Here is a 21,918-nt window from a genome sequence, read left to right as displayed (position 1 = left end):
AATTCGGCTAAGCCCAGACAATGCCTGGAACAGCACTGTTCCATCGGCTGCAGCAGTGCTCTATTTTTCTCTGATTCCATGACTGTTCATGACTGTTCACTGTCACTCTCCAGACACACTGTGATGCAGTCGGCTGAGTCCCACTTTCTCAGTTACAGTCGTATGCCAACCCAGCCTTGTAAGACCACTCTAGATCACCCAGCAGAAGTTTTATGTGTTCCAAACTTGGACAGAAAAGGCAGTCTCTTGCTTGAGTCCAACAGTGGCTAATCCACTGTAAGTGAATTTTGCTGGCTGAACTCCAACTACGTTCTCTTTACCGAGTTCTTAGGAGCCTCTTACCTTAGCCCTCACCTTCTGACAAGCTGGTTTATTAAACCTGTTCTTAAACAAGGTTTTCTTTCTTTCTTTCTTTTAATTTTTATTGTGCTTTAAGTGAAAGTTTACAAATCGAGGCAGTCTCTCATACAAAAATTATATACACCTTGCTATATTTTTATATACTCCTAATTGCTCTCCCCTAATGAGACAGCACACTCCTTCCCTCCACTCTCTATTTTCGTGTCCATTCGGCCAGCTTCTGACCCCCTCTGCTCTCTCGTCTCCCTTCCAGACAAGATTTTCTTTATTCCTTGTCATGTCCTTCAGCCTTTTGAGAACTGCTGTTGTCAGTTTGTTGTGCTGTGGTGGCTTACGTGTTGCTGTGATGCTGGAAGCTATGCCACCAGTATTTCAAATATCAGCAGGGTCACCCATGGTGGACAGGTTTCAACAGAGGTGACAGACTAAGAAGAAATGCCTGGCAATCTCCTTCTGAAAATTAGCCAATAAAAACTCTACGGATCACAAAAGAACATTGTCTGATACAGTGCTGGAAGATGAGCCCCGTAGGTTGGAAGGCACTCAAAACAGAGTGGCTATAATAATGGACTCAACCATACCACTGATCATGAAGATGGCACAGGACCGGGCTACGTTTTGTTGTGTTGTACCTTGGGGTCACTGTGAGTCAGAGCTGACTCAATGGCAACTAGCAACAACATTATTTTTTTCTAAGTTCTGAAGATTCCCAATAAATTATTTCAACTTTTTTAGTCTTCCAAAAATAAAATGTGCTTCTAATAAGCATTATGAAAAAAAATTTCACCTATGACATTTATGTTTTGTACATTAATTTCCATGGGTGGTTTCAAGTGCAGATTGAGGAGTATCATCAAGGCATCTTTGTGGCCTGTTGACCAAGCCCCAACTGTGCTTCCCAAAAGTGGCGTGGATGGTGCTCCTTCTCCCCTCCCTGGTGGTACTTAACAGCTGCCCTATCCCAGTTGAGCATCTCGTTGGAAATTTTCTGGCCCAAAGTGGTCTTCTCACATTGCTCCATCTGAATTGCAGTCTCCTTAAAGACAGAGCCATTGTCCCAAGCTTCTCCCTCAAGGGCCTGACAGAGTACCTGGAACATGGTTGATGCTCAAGAATCCTTGTCCTTTGATTGTTGGGTGCCAGTGTGTACCTTCCCTTGCTTCCTTGTGTCCCCTCCTCTCCTGCTTGCTGCTGTCTTATATGAGTTTAAAAGAGGAGGAAAAGTGGAAGGAGGAGAAAGGGGAAGCCAGGTCCCTTGTCAGATTCCCCTTCCCAGATAAAGGGGGGCCTAGGTCCTCACATCCAGATGTGGGGTCTGGTTATGCAGTCAAGGCCCCCCCTTCCAGGGTGGAATGGATGAAGCAAAGAGGTGAGCCAAGGGGGTGAACTGAGAAAGCATCTTGGGGAGAAGCTGAATACCAAAGCCTGGCCAACCACCCAAAAGGCCACCAGTCTGGGAACCTAGCTGAGAGGGAGACCATGGACGTGAACCACCAGGCCAGACGCTAAGAGGAACCCAGAGAGCCCCTCCCCAGGGCAAGTTGCACAGTGGCTCCTAGGGGTCTCCTGTGCTGATGACAGGGCAGGCAGTTGATGGGGACTCTGTAGGTTGCTTAGGGGCAGTTATGGACATAGCCCTAGCCTCACACTTCAAAGGTATGTCTGGTCCTCCAGGAGCAGGGGAGAAGAGGGCAGAGAAGAGACCCCTGAGTATTTTTAAACAGTGAGGAGTGCCCCAGTCAGGAACCATCCATTTCTTTCCCACAAGCACCTCCACAGAACTTAGCAGCTGGGTACATGGGGGAAGGTTTCCCAAGGCCCAGAATTGCTCAGAATCAAGCTGCGATTTGCTTCTGGCCCTCTGACAAAGCACCCCTGAAGGGTGCCTAGCCTCCAGGGGTATACTCCCCTGGTTATTTTCAGCACATCATATCGCTGGGGCCAGACCTCTGAAGGCAAACTGGCAGAAGAGGCAAAGTTGCAAGTCAAAATTCCTGCCAGAGAGAACAGTGGAACCAGCTGATGAGGTCTGTTGCCAAGGACTGGCCAACCTTGCCAAGCACCGAGCAGAGTCAGTTCCGAATCCTTCAACAGGAAGCAAAGCTTGCCTTCCTGCTGTCCTCACTCCAGAAAATTTCAATTTATGTCTTCGCTCGTAGTAATGGGAAGAAATCTCATCTAGCCTTAATATATCCTTTGAAGGATTATATCCGAGTCCTTGTCTAAGCCAGCGACTCCACACCCAGACACACACACAGGCAGACACAGACACACATGCACTTTGGCCTCTGATCCCTGTCTTCATGAAGGCCAAGGCAGACCTTTTTCCTGCCCAGAAAAACAGAAAATGTGGGCTCTGTGTTCTTAGGAGCATTTTTACGTTAGCTCGTTTTTAAGGAATCCCCCTAGTCTGGATGTTGAGAGATGTGAGCCCTAGGCCCACTATGGCCACCAACAAGCTGTTGACATAGCCCATCTTGGCTTCCGTTTTCTCAGCTGTACAGAGGACGCCTGTGGCACTAGTAGCTTTAACATCCTCTTTTTTTTTTTTTTTTTTAACATTTACCTGCAAATTGAGCAGGCTGAAGCCACCTGAGTGCAGAATTGAGGTATTTTACTTTCATCCTGGAGGGAGAGAAAAAGTAACTAGAACAAGTGCTTCTAAAAATTTATGACTTAAACTCCTGGCCTGAGCAGAAAGGCTATTTCTGTCCACACACCTCCCACTAAAACCCACTGCTGTCGACTCGATTACCGACTCATAGCAACCTTATAGGACAGAGTAAAACTGCCCCATAGAGTTTCCAAGGAGTGCCTGGTGGATTCAAACTGCCAACCTTTTGGTTAGCAGCCATAAAGCAAGTTAATATCTTATTGCTGGTAAACTTGGTAGAGGAAACGTTGGCTTCCTGCTTACCCTGGGGTTCCCTTAGTCCCAATTGCTTCATCCAGTTACAATGTGACATTTTGAGGGAAATCAACTAAGTGATATGCTCACATCTTATTTAAGAAGCATGACCTCCTGGGGTGCATTTTCCACTGTCAAATTTTGCTACACGTTTATCCAATCTACTTTTGCAGTTCTAACTGTCCTGTCTTCCGATTGCATTGAAATAAAAAGTCACGGCAGCCCAAGTATTAAGCATTTATTAATTTTATTAATCATTGGGAGCACGGCCCAGAGCTAGACAGAACCCAAGCCCTGACACTTGTTTAGAATTACCTTACTTCCAGCTGCCGTGGTGTCGACTTCGGCTCACGGCGACCCCATGTGTATCAGAGTAGAACTGAGCTCCATAGGGTTTTCAATGGCTGATTTTTCAGAAGTCGAACACCAGGCCTTTCTTTGAGGTTCCTCTGGGCGGACTCGAACCTCCAATCTTTTGGTTAGCAGCCAAGCGTGTTAACCATTTGCAGCACCCCGGGGAACCTAGAATTGCCTTAGAAAACATCTTATTTGAAAACTGGCATAGCTTCTCATCCAAGGAGGCATGAAGGCTGTGAAGAAGTTGGATGAAACCGGAGAAAGTGAAGTCAGTCAAGAGAAAAGCAAAAAACCGAAGGAAAATCTGTAAACCCACTCAGTTAACCAGCAAAGCAGGCACCTGGCCAGCATTAGTCAGGTGTGGAGGAGGCAGGATAGACAGCTGCCAAACTGTTCCTTCCTTTCCGAACTCTGCCCCAGCCGCCTCTGCACCTGCCCAGGCTCCAAGCAGAAACTCATATCGCTGCCCACTGGCTTCTCGTTCCCTGCCATGTTTCACCTGCGCACGCGCTGGGACCACACCTTTCACACGCTGTCTGGTGGCACAACATTTCCCGTCCTCTCTCTCTCTGCCCCTCTGCTCTGCCCTGTCACGTTTCATGTGTCTGCTCCATGCCAAATATGACACAACCGTCAGATTTTTTTTTCCATTGCTAGCACAGTAGTCTTGGAAAATATGATGACTCGTAATTGTTTTTATTTTTTTTATTTGGGGCCCTGTGGTTTGAGGCAAGGTCTCTGGGGCAACAGCCTCAGTGAGGGGAGGCGCCTGTGAAATTGGTTATAAAAATGCTCAGACCAGTGGAGGAGTGAAAATGCTCAGACCAGTGGAGGAGTGAGACATCTAGGAGCTGGCATTTGTGGGACTTGGCTGGGAGGAATTAGGTCACAGGGTGTTGGCAATTTGGTGAGTAAGCAATTACTCTGATGCTAAGGTAAAGGAAGGTTAATTGGCAGAGGTTCAAGGATAACTTCATTAGGTAAACACACATCTGTCCTCAGGTGAGGGCAAAGACAGAGAAGGGTGAAAGAAAAGGGAAGGCCTTGCGAAGCGGTAGGGAGCTGGAAGAGACTGTCCAAGGCGAAAGAGTGACCTGAGCTGTGTAAGCCAGAAAGAATCCCTCCCGTGGAGGCTTGTACGCAAGGCGAGGGGCCCTCCGCACAGCTTCCTTCCTTTCTTTTCTCTACCAAAGTTTGTGTTCTCACATAGACAAGACAGAAGAATACTAAGAAGGGGACGCACACACAAACCCAGGCACCCACAAGCCCACAAATCACAGGTCACTCTAAATGGATTGCTTTCCAGTCTTTTGCTCTTTCTGTATATTTTATAACATAGTTGAGCTCATGCTGTAGCTGCAACTTGATATCTGGTTATTTTTTCTCAGCTTTAACATGATGCAGACAGTTCCATGCTTTTCTAAACCCTGTGGGAGTGGTGGACTCACCATGGAGGGTGCACTGCTCACAGTGGTCAAGAGCGTGCCTGTGGGGTAGACAGCCTGGGCTGCATGCCCAGCTCCCAGCCCCCTGTACTAGCTGGGTGACCTCGAAGCCTCAATGACCTCATCTGCAACATGGGCATAAGACGATCACTACTTCATAGAGCTGTCACGAGGATTAAGTAACTCTGCGCTCACTCTGTGCCATTTAACCCTCACAGCGTCCCTAGAAGGGAGGTAATAGTAATATCACCCCTTACAGATGGGAAGGTTCGGCTGGGTGAGATAAGTTACCCAGTGTCCACAGCTAATCGTTGGCAGTCTGATTCTGAAGCCTCACCTCTTACCCCACGGTGCTAGCCTGCTTACCAGGAGGAACCTGGCCAAATTGCCCAGCTAGTAAAGAGCAGAACTAAAATGCTGTGAATCCAGAGCCTAAATGTGATGATGCCCCCTGAGAAAGTCCCATGTGGGCCTGAGATTCTCCGGGCCCTGGGGCTGCACCAGACCTTGGTGGGTCAGGGCTGCTGATGGGTGGCCACTTCTGCTGGCCTCTGCAGTAAGGGCACAGTAGCATGTTTTCTGAGAGCAGAGGAGACTCTTGGCACTTTTGAAAAGTCACAAGCCCGATGATGCCCAGAGGGCATAGAAGTGTCAGCAGCGACATAGATCATAGGCTCAGACCTTCCCCGTGTCCATCTGTCTGTAATGATTTCAGTGTGGCGATGGCTGTCCCCTTGCACTTGGCCCCCACTTCCCTTAGCCTGGCAGTAGTACTAATGTGGTAGCCTGAGACTGGCGTCCCGGCTGGGTTCTCCGGCCACTGCCCGACCACAGTTGATCTTTTGTGAGCAAGAGATGCCTGGCTCCTGTGCCTTTGGAGCTGGTTCAAGGATGACAGTCATTGATTGCCTCCTTCAGCTACAGAGTGCAAGGGCACGAAAGAAAAACAAACAGCCGCTGATATGCGGCGAAAAATCCGTTCCATCTCATCACTTGTGACAGGGTGGGACTGGTCTGTGGGAGTGCCACAAACAGCCTGCCAGCTGTGGGGTGGAAAGGGGCAGAAGGCTTGGAACCCCTCTTGGCCGCAGCGGGCCCTCCGCCATGGTGTCGTTTCCCCACGGAGAGCAGATTTGAGCAGATTTGATTTCGAGTTGAGTTGTACCAGTGACTCTGAAGCACTGGGTTATTCAGCAGATTAAATCTTAATTGCAAATGCTGTTTCGGCGTAGGAGTACCATTGTGCTTGCTGGTGTCAGGCCATTTTTGCTGAGGCGTGCTTTTCCAGAAGGCTGTTACAAATTTAGAAAGAGGGAAATGGCGCTTCATTCGCTGATGGAGTTTGTTTTGCAGACTGAATTTATTTTAGTGTTTGTTTAAAGGTGCCAAAAACTGACATCCCTGGAGAGAGAGTTGCTCAATTTTTTTGGAGAGGTTTTCTGGGTTGTCCAAACTGCATCTAGAAAACAATGTCTGTGGTCCTTATGTCAGAGAAGAGGCTTGCCAGCATTCTCACGTGCTCTACTTTTGATTCATTTTTCAGAGACCCAAGAAGCCACCCCCTCCATCAGCTCCTGTCATCAAACAAGGGGCAGGTAATGTACCTTTCAGTTCCGTCAGCACAGTGTGCATCTTGCTCTTGGCATACACGTATTCAGATCACCCCTGAGAGAACACAAGATTCCTGGATGGCCAGACTGGGAAATGGTGATTTGATCTAGGCAGACAGAATTTAAATATACTGCTGTTTTTCCTGAAAAATAAAATGTGTCCTTGATACAGTGAAAGTTTCTGAGTTCCCAAAGACAGTGGCCAGAAAGAGCTTTAAAATAAACTGAGTTTGTTTTGCTTTCTTTTTCTTTTTAACAAACTCCTATGAGCCAAGGAGGACCTAATTGTGCTGCTTTGCATGTGCCCCATCTAGGGTCAGCTTGGGGAACATCTCTCCTCATGGGTCATGGTGACCTGCCCAGTGACAACTGGGTGTGTATAAAAACCCACTGCCATTGAGTCGATTCTGACTCATAGTGACCCTATATAGGACAGAGTAGCACTGCCCCATAGGGTTTCCAAGGAGCGACTAGTGGCTTCGAACTGCCAGCCTTTTGGTTAGCAGCCAGAGCTCTTAACCCCTGTGCCACCAGGGCATGTACAGAGTTGCTGAATTTTCATTGTGCCCTGTGTGGTTAACCAAAATTTGCACTTATTTCACATTCCAAAAAGATTTTGCTTTCTACCAATAAATACTTTCTCCCATGATTCTTTTTTAATCTTGAAAAGCATCCAATTTATTTCTTCTGCGTAGTTCAGATATTAGGGTTGAATAATATAGGTAGAATTGATGGTGGGAATTCGGGTAACTCATTACATACTAGATTCTCATGCATAAAGGTGGACTAGAATTCCCCTTTATAATTACTAAAATTCATTGGGGAGAGAAGTTATTCACAGAAGCATGAATAACTAGTTAAGTGGCATTTAAAAAAAATTAGCAACTAAAATAGAAGAAGAGTAAAGGTATTTCCGGTTCTGCACATTCACAATTTCAGTTTCTGTATCATGATATTTTATATACCATTTAAATGATTGGCGCCCTGGTGGCATAGTGGTTAAGAGCTTGGCTGCTAACCAAAAGGTCGGCAGTTCAAAGCCACCAAGTCGCTCCTTGGAAATCCAATGGGGCAGTTCTACTCTGTCCCATAAGGGTTGCTATGAGTTGGAATCGACTAGACAGCAGTGGGGTTTTTTTTTTTTTTTGAATGAATAAATTTCCAAATTGGTTTGTTTATAAATTTATTAATGAGTGTTTTTTTCTTTTAAGTTCTTTTGGCCCACCAAGTTGTGGAGGGAATCAGCGTGACCACAGATTCCTTTCCCATTTCCTTCTGCGTAGCTGAGAATTACAGAGAATAAGCCCTGAAATGGGATGTTAATTACATCTCCTGCTCTGCCCCCACCCTCGTTTGTGTTGAGCAGTTTAATTTTGCCACCTGGTGGTTCTGGCAGTAGAAATATTTTATTGTGCAGAAATTACAGCAGGCTATTTATTTGCTTTTCTCTGAAGACGCTTTTCCCCAGAGGTCTTAATAACCCATAAGAGACCAAGGAAATGGGTCTAGTGGTCCAAGGCTCAAGTAGCCTAGAGTGTAACTTGGATTGGAGTCTTCCTGATATTAGGATTGTCAGTTCCTGCTGTATCTCTGGGTATCATACTGAATGTCTTCATTGTCATTAGGAGTCTAGATTGTATCATAGTAGGCAAAACTCTTACCCTTTTCAAATAATTTTACCCGAGTTTATGATGGGTCTCTGTGGGTGGGGCAAAGCAAGATGGCATCTAATCTTCCTAGATTATTTCTACCGCTCATCTATCCTGCAGAAGAATCTTGGAAACTGCTTGGTAACGAGAGGTAGATATTCATATTTTCCTCATCATCAACTTTTACTCATCATCAACTTTTATTATTTTCAATTATTTGATTAAAAAAAAAACCCACAACAGATGTGGAATTGATAACAAAACTCCAATACAGAGTTTAATTGTACTGAGTCGTTAAGAAGATTTAGGTGAAGTGTGTGTTCCAAGCGCCCATCTCTGGGGCTGGTCGTGTAAAGAGTTTGCCAAGCACTTAACCAAATGCATATATAACAGCAATGTTTTGGATTTGTTTGGTGCTTTAACTATTTTCCAACTGCTTTTACATCCCTGAGGCTTCTGGCACTGATGAGGGCCCCAAGCGAGGGAGCAGCTGCCATCCACCTGGGTAAAGATGAAATGCTAATTGGCACATTTGGAAAATGTAATACTTGAGGGACACAGTTACAGACAGGAGGGACTTTGAGAGAACCACCGTATCTTCTCTGCACATTCTTCAACTTAAAAACGTGTTCCGTTCCGGTTACTCTTGCTGCATAATGTAGTGGCATAAAGCAACAACCAAAAGCTCACGGGTTCCGTGGGTCATGAATTTGAACGGAGCCCAACCAGGACGGCTTGGCTCTGCTCCACGAGGATGGGACCTCAGCTGGGAATGCTGGATCAGCTGAGGCTGGAGGAGCCACTTCTTTGCTCACGTGCCTGGCACCGCACGGTACAGACAGCTGAGGACTGGGCTCAGCTGGGGCTGTTGGCTGGGATGCCTCCACGGGGCCTCTCCAGCATGGCAGCCTCAAGGTAGCTGAGCTTCTTACATGTCAGTTCGGTATTCCAGCGTAAGTGACATGGCCTTTTATGAAATCACATGGTATCACTTTGGTTGAGGCAGTCACAAGCCCACCCACCTTCCAGGCAAGGGGCTATAGACCTCACCTCTTAATGGGAGGGATATCAAACAACTGGAGTTCCTGGGTGGTTCGTGTGGTTAACATACTCAGTTGGAGGTTCGAGTCCACCCAGAGGCACCTTAGAAGAAAGGCCTAGCAACCTTCTTGTGAAAAATCAACCGTCGAAAACCCTATGGAGCACAGTTCTACTCCAACATCCATGGGGTAGCCATGAGTCAGAATCGACTCCACAGCAGCTGGTTGCTTACCAGACGGTTGGAGGCCATATTTTAAAACCACTACAAAATGGAGTCCAGGTCCCTGTGAAATTCCTTTTTATTTGTACAGCATGATATCCAGTGACTCGTTATTTGTACATTTTGATGATTGACTTGTTTATTTATACACATTCCCCCCAGTGATTTTCTGTGTGACTGTGTTGATGCCTAGAGAAGTCAAGCTTAAATATCAAAGATATTAGTGCTTTTCTTGTAAATTAAGGAAGCATAGGCAGGCCAACTTAAAGACATAGGCCAGAAAAGATTTCTGCTGTGTTTCTGAGCAGCTCCTGTTTGCCAGATAACACCAGCACCCAGCTCAGGAAAAAAAAAAAATCTCTTGACTTTGTTGTACCTGATAAATATTTAACTGCTGGTGTGCCAAGTAAACAAATAAAGAAAACATTTTCTGATCACTATTATCCTTTCCCCTCTAGGTACCACTGAGAGGAAACATGAAATTAAAAAGATACCTCCTGAAAGACCAGAAACGCTTCCAAACAGAACAGAAGAAAAAGGTATGAGATCAATTCTTCCCCGGTGCTTCCAGAGCAGCAGTAGGCAAAGCCGTCTGTCACAGGGGCATCCTGATTACCCACAGAATTTGCTTTTTCTTTAGAATATGGTGGATTATGGCTCGGTTTTGGTTACTTTTAAACATCCCATTTCTAAGGAAATAAGAGAAGGTTATACGGCACTTCTTTGGGTCAAAATTTCTCATCAAATGAAAAACAACCAACTTAGCAAAGTTGCATATTGGGGCTCTTCAGCGATGCCTCTGCCATCACCACCCCACCCGCACCAGCAGCATCCTGAAGTCATGATGATGACCGGAAGTTCCTTGAGGGCCCAGACGTGTCTTCCCCATGTTATAGCCAGACGGGCCTTCCCCCTAATGCCTAGTACCCCAGGGTGCCCATTAACTGTTGAAGGATGGACATGGCTTAAGCTCCCATTCATACAAATGATAGCTCTATTCCTCAGTCCCTGCTGACCGTGTTATAGACACGTGTCCTTGGTCAAAAATGTTGGGGCAGGAGACACTTGGCAGAACTAGGAAAAGCAGTTCAGAGCCCAGAGTCTCCTGAAAAACAAAACAAAAGTTACTCTTGTGTTGATTCTGATTCATGGCAACCCTATGTGTCAGAGTAGAACTGCCCCATAGAGTTTTCAGGGCTGTGCCCTTTTAGAAATAGATCACCAGGCCTTCCTTCCAAGGCACCTCTAAGGGAGTGGATTCAACTGCTAGCCTTTCCATTAGTGGCCAAGCTCTTAACCATTTGAGCCACCCAAGGTCTCCTGAAGGTGGTCAGAAATGTCATTTGCAGGGAAGTAGCTTAACTTGCCTCATTGGTTACACAGTTTTGCCAGTGTGCCTGACTCCTACTGTTCTGAGTGTCTCTCCCAAAGGAACCTGCAGGCTGTGGAAGGCTTTTTTCCTTACGTGTCTAAGATTTAATTGGTCATACATTTTATGAGAAAAGTGCTATGTTATTGTTAGGAACAGGGGGCATAGCAATTTCCATTTTAAAAAGCAGTTATGTTTCAGCCGCAAGAGCAATGCTAAATTAATGAATATAATTATTTGGAGGTGTTCCCTGGTGGCCTCATGAAATTTTATTGTGAAATTTAATATATCAACCTGCCCGAAGTTTTGCTAACATTGCAATCTCTTAAGAAGTTATACCTCTTTCTCTCACAGCGAACAGTTAAAACTTGAGTTGTAGAAACCTCACTGTGAAGCCCAGGTCTGTGTAACAGACACAATGAAAAGATAGCCAGTGAATGTATACCATGTGAATACGTCTTCAGTAGAAGTATGTGCTATGAAATATCCAAACGCTGTCCCCTATCTTCATGGAGGACATGTGGCTAGTTTCTTTGTCATAGCCAGGCTCCATGGTGAGGACATTCTTGCCTCTGATCCACAGTGTCTAACATGGACTCGACTTATGTAGGAACAATTGCCCCAGTTGGATGGCCATGTGGCCACACACCACTGGTCCCATGATCCCTTGCTCTATGCCACAGTGGAAGGCAGGAGCCCTGGCCAGGAAACCAGCCTTCTCCTCACAATTTGGCCAGGCCAAGCCCCCTCTCCCATTCATTCTGTAGGCCACTGATGCTCTGGTCCCTGTCCCACTGCCCCGCAAGAAAAATCTCCCGTCCTTTGTATTCCAGAGAAGCCCTTCCTCAGTTGGTGCTCATGTACCAGTGTGTGAGTTCCCAGCATTCCTGGTTGGAGAATATTTACCCACAGAAATGCTGTGGGGATGAGCACAGTGATATCTGTGATATACCTGATAGGCTGTTTAAAGCTTTTGCCCCTTGGCCTGGGGACCCAAACAGCATAAGTTTGGGTTTGCAGGTAAAACGTTCTGAGTAGCACCTTACAAGCAAACCTAAGTTCCCTAGCTGTTCTCTAGTTGGCACCTCTCTGAAGTTCCGTCTTTAGAACGAAGAACGTGGGTATATGCTTTTAGGCCATGCACAGGACAAGGCTAGCTGAGGACAGAAAACATGAAGCTGTCACTGAGTACTGCACAGCTTTGCTACCACATCCGGCTTCAACTTCATTCTCATAGCTCTGATGCCAAAACGCCTTGGAAAGAAAATACCTGTGCAACCCAGTTTACCTTCCAAGTTCAAACTGCACAAAAAGAATCCAGAACTAACCATTGTTCCCTGAAACTCTTCCCCCTGGATTGGCTCATGGCCCTTTCCACATGCTGACCTGAGAGGTTCCAGGCCTCTTTCCTCCCCACACCCAGCAGGTCCTGGGGGCCCTTTGCCAAACCCATCAGACATTTGCCTAGCCCCTGCTGTGTGCTGGGCACTGTGCAGGGTTTCAGAGAGATGGCCAGACGTGGGCCCTGCCATCGGGGGCTTACAGCCAAGCAGGCTGTGCCAAGCATGCGAACACCCGGGAGGTAGTGTGGTCCAGGCAGAGCCTGTTCGTGAAGGGTTGCCCTTAGGTCCTTGGGTCAAGAAGTAAATAAGTCTGCCTTTGGAAGCAGGCCCAGCTGTTGAGAAGAATCTGTTGTTGCATTTCAGCCATGAGTTGAAGGATGAGTAGGAGTTTGCTGAGCATAGGCAGTGGCTGGAAGGACATTCTAGATGGAGGGATCAGTATGAACAAAGGAGCAGAAGAAGGGGGCAGTGAGCTGCTGCTCCGTGGGCCTTTTTCTAGCATGGCAAAGGAGAAATGATGCTCCTCTTCTTCCCCCTTATTTTCACAAATGTCAGCCGGGATTTTTTTTTTAAAGCAGGAAACAATTTGTACCTGAGTTCTGTCGCTTATACTGGGTCTATCTGTTTTCTTTATGGTCTTTTTAAACAATGATTTAAAGAAAGACCAGACAGAGAGCCAAAACTGGATTTACAGAAACCCTCCGTTCCTGCCATACCGCCAAAAAAGCCTCGGCCACCTAAGACCAATTCTGTCAACAGACCTGGCGCGATGCCCCCAAGAAGGCCAGAACGACCAGTGGGTCCTCTGACCCACACCAGGTACTGCTTCATGCTGGCTTCTGGGGGTGGGTGGGGCAGCCACGGAACACAGAAAGGGAAGACGGAGGGAGGTAGGGGATAAAGCTTTCTTCTATGCCCTCTAGCCAAGTTGTCCCAGACTCTGGCCACTTCTGTCGTTGTCCCTGCATTTGGGCAGAAGTGACCCCAAGGTTAGGAGGTGCCGTGTGGGTTATAGGGTTAGTGGATGAGGATCTGCCCCCAGCATCTAGGCCCTGCCCCCACACAGGGACTTAGCTTCATTAGAGCCAAGCCAGCTGTTCTGACCGGAAATGTGGCGGCATGCTCGTACTTGCCCACCTAGGTGCCCTACTGACCTCTGGTGTGCACCTCACACTCACTCAGTGACATCAGGGAACCTGCTCCCTGTCCTGTTGTGCCTCCTTTCACACCCCTGGCCCATCTGCTATGCCCGTTGTGCTCATTACCACATGGCCCTATTGTGGAACTCAGCAGCTGGCACTGAGTCTCTAAACTATGAAACCCTCCAAGGCAGGAGACGTGCTTTGTTCAGGCACATGTTCTGAGATTTGCCTGGCAAAATTGGTATTGTTAAATGGCCGGCTGGCCACTTGGTTTAGTAACACGAAGTTACAGTAGGATATTGTACATTCCAGAACTAATATGACCACCACATAGCAAGGACCTTATTTGAATTCTCACCAGAAGTTCATTGTGAGAACTTTCTACTGTTACGTATAGGTTACATGTGTTGGTATAAAACACCAGATCAAGTCAGTTAACCTGGAGGTATTTACATGTACCTCGCAGCATGCAATTGATGCCCTCCATTTCTTTTTTCTTATGAGCTAAGCTTGCACGGTGAGAGTTGTGTGGGGCTTCAGTGCACTCTGACAGACAGCCTTCTGGGCTTGCATCTCACCCCATCTCATCGTAGGAGTGGGAGTCTTGGCCAGTCACTGCCCGTCTTCTCCTCACTGTTTCCATCTATAAACCGAGGATGGTAATGGAATGCACCTACAGAGGAAGGAAGGAAGGAGATCATTCCCAAAGTACTTAGCACCATGCCTGTAAACCAGTGTTATTTTCATTGTCATTTTTAGTCTGTCCTATAAAACTGGGCATACTGCAATAAGACAGGAATAGCTTATTTGCTTTTTTTTTTTTATAATTAATTTTTATTAAGCTTCAAGTGAACATTTACAATTCCAATCAGTCTGTCACATGTAGGTTTACATACATCTTACTCCCTTCTCCCACTTGCTCTCCCCCTATTGAGTCAGCCCTTACAGTCTCTCGTTTCGTGCCAATTTTGCCATCTTCCCTCTCTCTCTATCTTCCCATCCCCTCTCCAGTCAAGAGTTGCCAACACACTCTCCAGTGTCCACCTGATTTAATTAGCTCACTCTTCATCAGCATCTCTCTCCCCCCCACTGACCAGTCCTTTTCATGCCTGATGAGTTGTCTTTGGGGGTGGTTCCTGTAGCTTATTTGCTTTTAACAACAACAAAAAACACCCGTGCTCACGTATCAAGGCAGGTGGTGACATGAGTGATTGAGAGATGTCAGAATTTCACCTGGCCATGGTGTACACGTTCCCGTGTGTGAGACCAGCCACCCAGCGAGCACACAGCTGTACTTCTCTCAGGCACAGGAGCCCATTTGAGGAGCAGCTGGCTCACCTGTACTATTCTTAGGTGGCCCACCAAGGTCCATTCAAACCACTGCCTGCGTAAATGGCCCCTGGGGAAACTGATGAGACTAGGGCCACTGCTGAGTTTGTCAGACCCCTACGTGGCATGCTCTCTGCCACTGACTGATAGCAGGGGCTGTTTGCACAGGCGTGTGACATGCAGCTTGACAGCCCTGCTGACCTTAGCAAGGGCCACTTCAGTGGCATGGTCGGCCTAGAAGCAAACACTTCAGAAGAGAAAGGCGATGTAAGCCTCAGTGCTTCTGGAAATAATGTGAGCTGCACAAACAGTGAGAAGCTTTGGAGTAACAAAGGTTACACGTCACTTCATGGCTGGTGAAAGGAAATCAGAAGTCGTGCTCGGCCAAGTGCTCTTAGTCTTCCAGGGACTACAGACGTTTCCACGGAGTCAGTAACAATTTCCAAAATACTCCTGCAGCTCTCTCTAATGACCTGATGAAATTCCACCTGCTTCCTTGGCTCCTAGGGTTGTTCTCAAACCTCTCAGTATCTGCTAGGTGCAGACTTTGCGAGCCGCTGATTAGATCTGTGAACATGGGGGAGGCACATCCTAAATACTGGGCTCTCAGAGGCCTACTTCTCTCCCACCTCTGCTTAGCTCCCCTCAGCCTGCAGCCTTTGCAACGTCCACTTGTAAGTTAGAAGGTCACTGAGGAGGATGCGTGAGGGTATCTGTATGGAAGCCAATGGGAAACAGAACTGTTCCCAGCATTGCATGTGTCATCTGAACAGCCTGGGAGAGGGGACGCCCCCCATCCAACCCTCCAAGGCAGTGGTTTGCTGGGGGAAGAGGAGGGAAGCTCTGACTCAGCTGTTCCCAAGCTTGCGTCTGAATCAGAATCACCCGGAGAACTTGCTAGACACATTTCTGGCCCTACCCCTGGAGTTTCTGGCTCGGTAGGCCTGGGAATTTCCATCTCTAACAGGCGCTCAGGTGATGCTGCTGCTGCTGCTGGTCCATGTCCACACAGTGAGAACCACTGTTCTAGATGCTGCCGAGTTTGTGACGTGCCCCTCTCCTCCCTGCCACCTCTCGTGTACTTGTGACTCCTCCCTGACTTGAAAGCCCAGCTAGCGGGTCCTCCTCTGGGAGCCTGCCCTCGCCACCCCCCCAGAGCCAGGTGATTATGCACCCCTCAAATGCCCGGCCCCATGTTTAGCCTGGTCCTGCGCCCCATGCCGTGTTGCTGGGATGCTCCCACCCTCAGGCTCCTTTACCAGATTGAGAGCAGATCAAGAGTATGTTTTGTCATCTCCACGCCTCCCGGCGTGGAGCGTATGAGTGTTGCTCATTTGACAAACACTTGTTGAGTGCCGTGGTTCATAAAACTGGGGGCAGGGGGTGCCAGGGCTTACAGTTTGGTCACTGTTGCTTCTCCTCCTGTCCTTCCCAGCCTCTGTACCAGCTCTTCAGCTTGTGTGTCTTACATTCTAGGCAACCTGGATTTCAACATAAAAGAATATTTTTTGTACAGAATCAAAGAAAGGCTTATTATTTCTTAATACTTAACACATTTCATGTTTTTGCTAAGCAGATACGTTGACCAACCCGTACATTGGTTTATGAGCTTGTTTTGTTGTGCCTAATTAGTTGAGGTAGAAATATTCACTTAATTCAAATAATTTTATATCAGTGGTTCTCCAGAGAAAGGGAATTGTATGCTGTGTGAACCCAAATCATTGCCAGGATTGTCCTGATGGATGGGTGGACAGACGGATGAACAGACAGACAGTTGCACAAATGGACACCCAGCTGTTGTTTGCCATTCTTTTTGGAACTAGGCATTGCAGCACCAGCTGCGTTGTCTGGGCTCAAGCTTACTCTCACCAGCCAGAAAGCTCGTTGCCAACTGTGACTTCCAGAAGAGATCGATTTCTTTCCATTTAAACAGGAGCTAGCATCTTTTAGAAAAAAGGAATGCGTAATTTTAGGAAGAGCTTAGAGTCGTTTTTAGATACATTCACTTATCAAGGGACTGCTGTGTGCAAGGCGCTGTTCTGGATATTAGTAATGGGAGTGGGGGGGCTCCATGGTTCCAGTTCAGTTTTCAGGAATTCTAAACAGGAGAAAAAGAAGCCCTAGTGGCACAGTGATTAAGCAGTGGGCTGCTAACCAGAAGGCAGGTGGTTCGAACCCGCCAGCCGCTCCGCAGGAGAAAGATGTGACAGTCTGCTTCCGTAAAGACTACGGCCTTGGAAACCCTACGGGGCAGTTCTACACTGCCCCTAGGGCCGAGTTAAGGCCTGCACTGTGATGGACCTCTTCTCGGACGTTAATCTATTTAGCCATTTAAAAAATGTTCTTCTAGTTTCTGGAAAGTAAGTTAAGATGCAATTTTAACAGGGAGAAAAAACTTTTTAAATAATTTTAATACCACGGTTGATTTAAAACTTGAATGATAATAGGAGACTCTCTTAGAGCATAAGTGCCTCCCTTGTTTTAAAGCGTGCACCTCGTGGACGCCTCGGTTCTGATTTCATAGTGTGCAAACCCGGGGCTTGCTGCCCTTGTCCAGCCCAGCACATAACTCCCATGGCTGTGGTGCCGAGAGTATCCCATCTAACCCTCTTTTTGCACTTGGGAAAAGGGAGGTTCAAAGTATAAAGCTTGCTTATTTGTTTTGATATTTGAACATAAATATATATTCAAATAACTACGTGTGTCTAAGCTTTTTGTGTATATATATGATGTTATATGTTTAATAATGTATGTTATCAGTTTAATAAAAATGGGTTCAGAAACCTCCGTGAGAAGAGATCCTGAGACTTGGGAGAAGGGTCCAAAAAAGGAGGGTCCAAGGAAATGCTGGTGAGAAGCCTTTTCCCTGAACTCTGATTATTGCCTGCAGCCAGTGACAGCCAGCAGAAACCTGAGGGGTGAGAGCAGGTGTGTGCTCTGAAAAGAAAGTAAACCCAATAATTAAAGAGGTAGAAGCAGGCTGAGTTGGCCAGGACAGGTTTGTTAATCTTCCCGGACACAGGCACCCTATATCGTAATGTTTTTTCTGTTTTCTTCCAAAAGCGTGGGGAGGCTGAGGCAGAGCCACTGCTCCAAGGAGGGAGGGAGCTTGACCCACTGTCCAGTGCAGCGCAGAGCACAGTGGGCCCTGGGCTCTCCAGGTAGAGAGGGCAGGTGACTGCCAGCGGGGACATGAGGTGCTGGGATCTGGGGCCTCAGCCATAGGCGGGGCATCTGGGACAGAGGGGAATGATGTGAAACTAGAAGATGGAAGGAGAGGTGACTAAGGATTTTGTGGGAGCAGGAGTGAGAGAAGTTGATGGCTGGAAGGATGGCGATAGTGGTCAGAAAGGGAAGATTGGTGCTTATCATCTCAGAGGTGGAGTCGCCCACAGGGGTGGCCTCATGAGTGTGACTGACTGAGGATGAATGAAAGTCATAGGGCCTGAAGGGGTCAGGAGGAGGAGGAAGGCGGGGCCGGCGTTGGGGCTGGATGGCCCACATGGCCATCAAAGGCTCAGAAAGATGGTAGTCCTGAAGTCAGGGAGGCCAATGCACTAGGAGCCAGTGTCCTCCCAGATGGATGCCGGTGCATTCTGGGAGTTGATGACAGGCAGAAGAAGGGTTCAACAGTGCCATAGCAGGTGACATGAGCCTCAGAGGAGGAAGGGGCTTTTGAAGGTGGTGGGAGTGTATGACTTTCAACTTGCAACGAACGGAACTGCTGGTGGAGCCACTGGCTCCATCCTGCATCAGGCAGAGCAGAATTAGCAGCCTTTACTCTGGCTGGTGGCAGGAAGTACCAGGGTGGTGGCGGGCCATTCAGTGAGGAGGTCTAGATATGGGGGACTTGGTTGCCATGGCTCAGGCATTCCAGAGGGCACTGTCCATTGACTTCTGATGTGGAAGCATGTGTCGGGGGAGAAATCTCACTGACAAGATGAAGAATTGGGTAGTGGACACAGGGATGTGACAGGAGGCCCCAGTGATGTCCCAAACCCCTGCCACTTGGAAAATGGCCTCATACGTTAAATGCTGAACACAGCAGGTACCTTTCCCGAGGAGAGAGCTGGAGCCCAGAATCCCTTCTGGGGGCCTGGTGGAGCTGCGAAGGCTTTACTTGTAATGATGATGGAGCCCTGGATACCAGAAAAACCTGGGGAGATAGATGACTGATGAACTCAGAGACATTTTAGCTTGAGGCAAAAATTAAGTGAACACTTACATGCCACACATCAACTCAGTGCTCTAGGGAAGGGCAGATGTTTCTCTGGAGACCAACTTAGCCACGTGGAAGTTAATCTTTTTCTTCCTTCAGCTTTGCAGAGGCATCCTGGCTGCTTAAGCCCCTGGGGTTACAACTTAGCAGGAAATAAGCTGCCAGGTGTTGATCACCCTGTGAGGTGTATTGTCACCATGCCCACCAAAAAAAGACTAAAAAAGACCTCTCTGCTCTTATTAGTATAAACTAATCAATCAGTTAATCAAAAAAGAAGTCAAGAAAGCTAGCTCGCGAGTGCTAAGCGTTCCCCCAGTTAGCAGGTGAGATGTGCAGTTGGGTGATTGGGCCATCGGTTTGCTGTTCTAAATTTCTTTTCAGAGAGTCCCAGTGCTGCCTGGTGTGATTTCTGAGTGTTTCCCTTCTTTCCTACAAGTTAGGACAAAGACATTTCTTAGTAGAATTCAGGAGAGAGATTGTCTTAGTTACCTAGTGCTGTTATAACAAAAATACCACAAGTGCGTGGCTTTAACAAACGTTTATTTTCTCACAGTTTAGGAGGCTAGAAGCCCAAATTCAGGGTACCAGCTCTAGAGGAAGGCTTTCTGTCTCTGTCAGCTCTGGAGGAAAGTCCTTATCTCTTCTGCTCCTGAGCGATCTTCATGTGGCGTGGCATCTCTCTTTCTCCTTCTCTGCCTGCTAGCTTGGGTTTAATTTCTTTTATATCTCAAAAGAGATTGACTCTAGATACACCCCGTACTAATCCTGCTTTATTAACATAACAAAGACAACCCATTCTCAAATGGGATTATAACCACAGGCATAGAGGCTAGGATTTACAGCACATATTTTGGGGGGACACAGTTCAATCCATAACAGAGGTCTTGGTGGCAAAATTATAGAGGCGGGTGTCATTGGCTCATAGGTGGTAGTTACAAGCATGGGATAGATGTAATCACTCAGGTTATGGAGAAGAAGAGGAGGGAGTAGAGACAAGTGTGAGGAAAATCATTATTCACAGGATGGATGAAGGACTAGGAGTCATGGACAAGGGTAGGAGTGTGCTGTCATGGTAACTAGAAGAAGGGGAGTGTGGAGCAACTGTAGAGCAGGGGTTCTCATACTTGAGCTGCCCACACATCCCCTGGAGGGCTGGTTAAAACACAGTTCACTGCCTCCCCCGCCCCCAACCAGCCCAAGTTTCTGATTCAGCAGGCCTGGGTTAAAACCGGTGGCCTTTAAAGACGACTCTGACTCATGGTGATCCCTTGTGTGCCAGAGTAAAGCTGTGTTTTCAGTGGCTGATTTTTCAACAGTAGATTGCCAGGCCTTTCTTCCAGGGTGCCTCTGGGTAGACTTGAACCTCCGACCTTTCAGTTAGCAGCCAAGTACGTTAACCTTTTGCACCACCCAGACCGTCTAGGTCAGAGTTAAGGCCTGAGAATTTGCGTTTATAACAAGCGCCCAGTGCTGCCGCTGCTCGTCAGGGTCCCCCACTTTGAGAACCACAGTCAAACAGAGCTGGGGAGGCTAAAGGGAACCCACAGGATTTGGTCATTTGTTGGCCGTTGGTGACCCTTGTCGCGCAGTTCCTGTGGAACGGTTGAGGGCAAGAGACAGATTTGGGTGAGTTGAAGAGGGAATGGGCAGGCAGCCAAAGCATGTGTAGACTTCCTTTTGAGAAACTTAGCTATAGAAAAAAGATGGAGAATGGTTGCTAGGTATGGATTGACTGGTGAGAGAGGGCGTCTGTGTGTGTGTGTGTGTGTGTGTGTGTGTGTTGTGTGTGCGTGTGTGTATTGTGGGAGTCATTAATTTGTTTCAGATATTTATCAAGTGTCCACATTTGGGCAGGCCCTCTTCTAGATAGTACATATACTATGGTAATCAAGCCAGACATGGTTTCTGTCCACTCATTGCTTCCTTGGGCTTTGGAGCCAGGCACACCGGGGTCAAAATTCTACCGCTCCACTTACTCACCCTGTGACCTCCGGAGACTGAGTTTCCTTATCTACAAAGTGAGGCCTACCTTGCTGAGAGTTTAAACAAGATGCTACACCTAAGGCTCCTAGCTTGTTGAGAGACACTCAACAAATATGTGCTGCTTTTCCTCCCCTGAGAGATTGGTAGCTTTGCTGGAGGAGGGATTCCTACACAGTGGCGAGCAGGTCATGATGTAGTGCCTTGAGGGAGAGAGGACACATGGACAGTCCTCCATCAGCATGTCTTCTGGTGTCCAGGGGGTGGGAACTTGAGCAGCCTCCCCCAGAAGAAGCCATCACCAGGTAGAGTCAGGACCTAGGGAAGGCTGGGGACTGGGAGGACAGGGAGAAAATACCTTGTAGTGTTTTAGGGAGGTCTGCATTGATTTGCTGACCCTATTTTATTTGTGCATATAACCTTCTCTCTTTACTTCTTTCTATCCACACTTCGAATGAATTTGATTTGCTACAGCAAGAACCAACAAGACTCAACACTACTGGCGGGGTTCAGCCCCAGCCCGACTGAGCCCCCTTGATGTTCCTGCTGCTGATGGGCACAATCAGGCAGTGAAACGCTAGACAGTCCGAACCCCTCCCGTATGCATAGTACTGACTGGCTCAAGGAACGCTTTGTCCATGGGTGAATTCTTTGAGTATGTGTCTTCCAAGTGGCACTTCACAAACTTTTCTCCGAGTTGCACAGTAATGAGCTCCCCCTCCTCCAAGCATTGCCCAAGAGTTGGTCCCCGCCTCCTTAAAGCCCCCTGGCCTCTTTGAGATGAGGTCTGCAGGTGCCATCTTCCTTTGCCTTAGGGAAGTGCAGGCTAGTTGCACCCCAGCTGGGCTCTGGAGAGAGGCCTGTTTCCAGACACACTCGCAGAGTCTGCACAAAGAACAGAAATTTGGAGGGGAATAGAGTGGGCAGTGGCCCATCACCTTCCACC

General features: G+C 47.5%; 1 protein-coding gene across 7 annotated transcripts in view; it reads left to right on the top strand.

The window, feature by feature from the left end:
* Positions 1-21,918, top strand: part of SH3KBP1 (SH3 domain containing kinase binding protein 1) — a 383,658-nt gene that overhangs the window by 306,135 nt on the left and 55,605 nt on the right. For all 7 annotated transcript variants that reach the window (XM_064278074.1, XM_064278072.1, XM_064278078.1 and 4 more), the window contains 3 exons: positions 6,614-6,665; positions 10,049-10,129; positions 12,962-13,121. In XM_064278074.1, the coding sequence (XP_064134144.1) occupies positions 6,614-6,665; positions 10,049-10,129; positions 12,962-13,121 (293 nt within the window). The remainder of the gene's footprint in view (positions 1-6,613; positions 6,666-10,048; positions 10,130-12,961; positions 13,122-21,918) is intronic.

Source organism: Loxodonta africana, chromosome X, assembly GCF_030014295.1.
Source record: "Loxodonta africana isolate mLoxAfr1 chromosome X, mLoxAfr1.hap2, whole genome shotgun sequence".
Taxonomy (NCBI): domain Eukaryota; kingdom Metazoa; phylum Chordata; class Mammalia; order Proboscidea; family Elephantidae; genus Loxodonta; species Loxodonta africana.
Note: the sequence above shows the minus strand (reverse complement) of the source record. Positions and strands in the feature narration are given on the sequence as shown.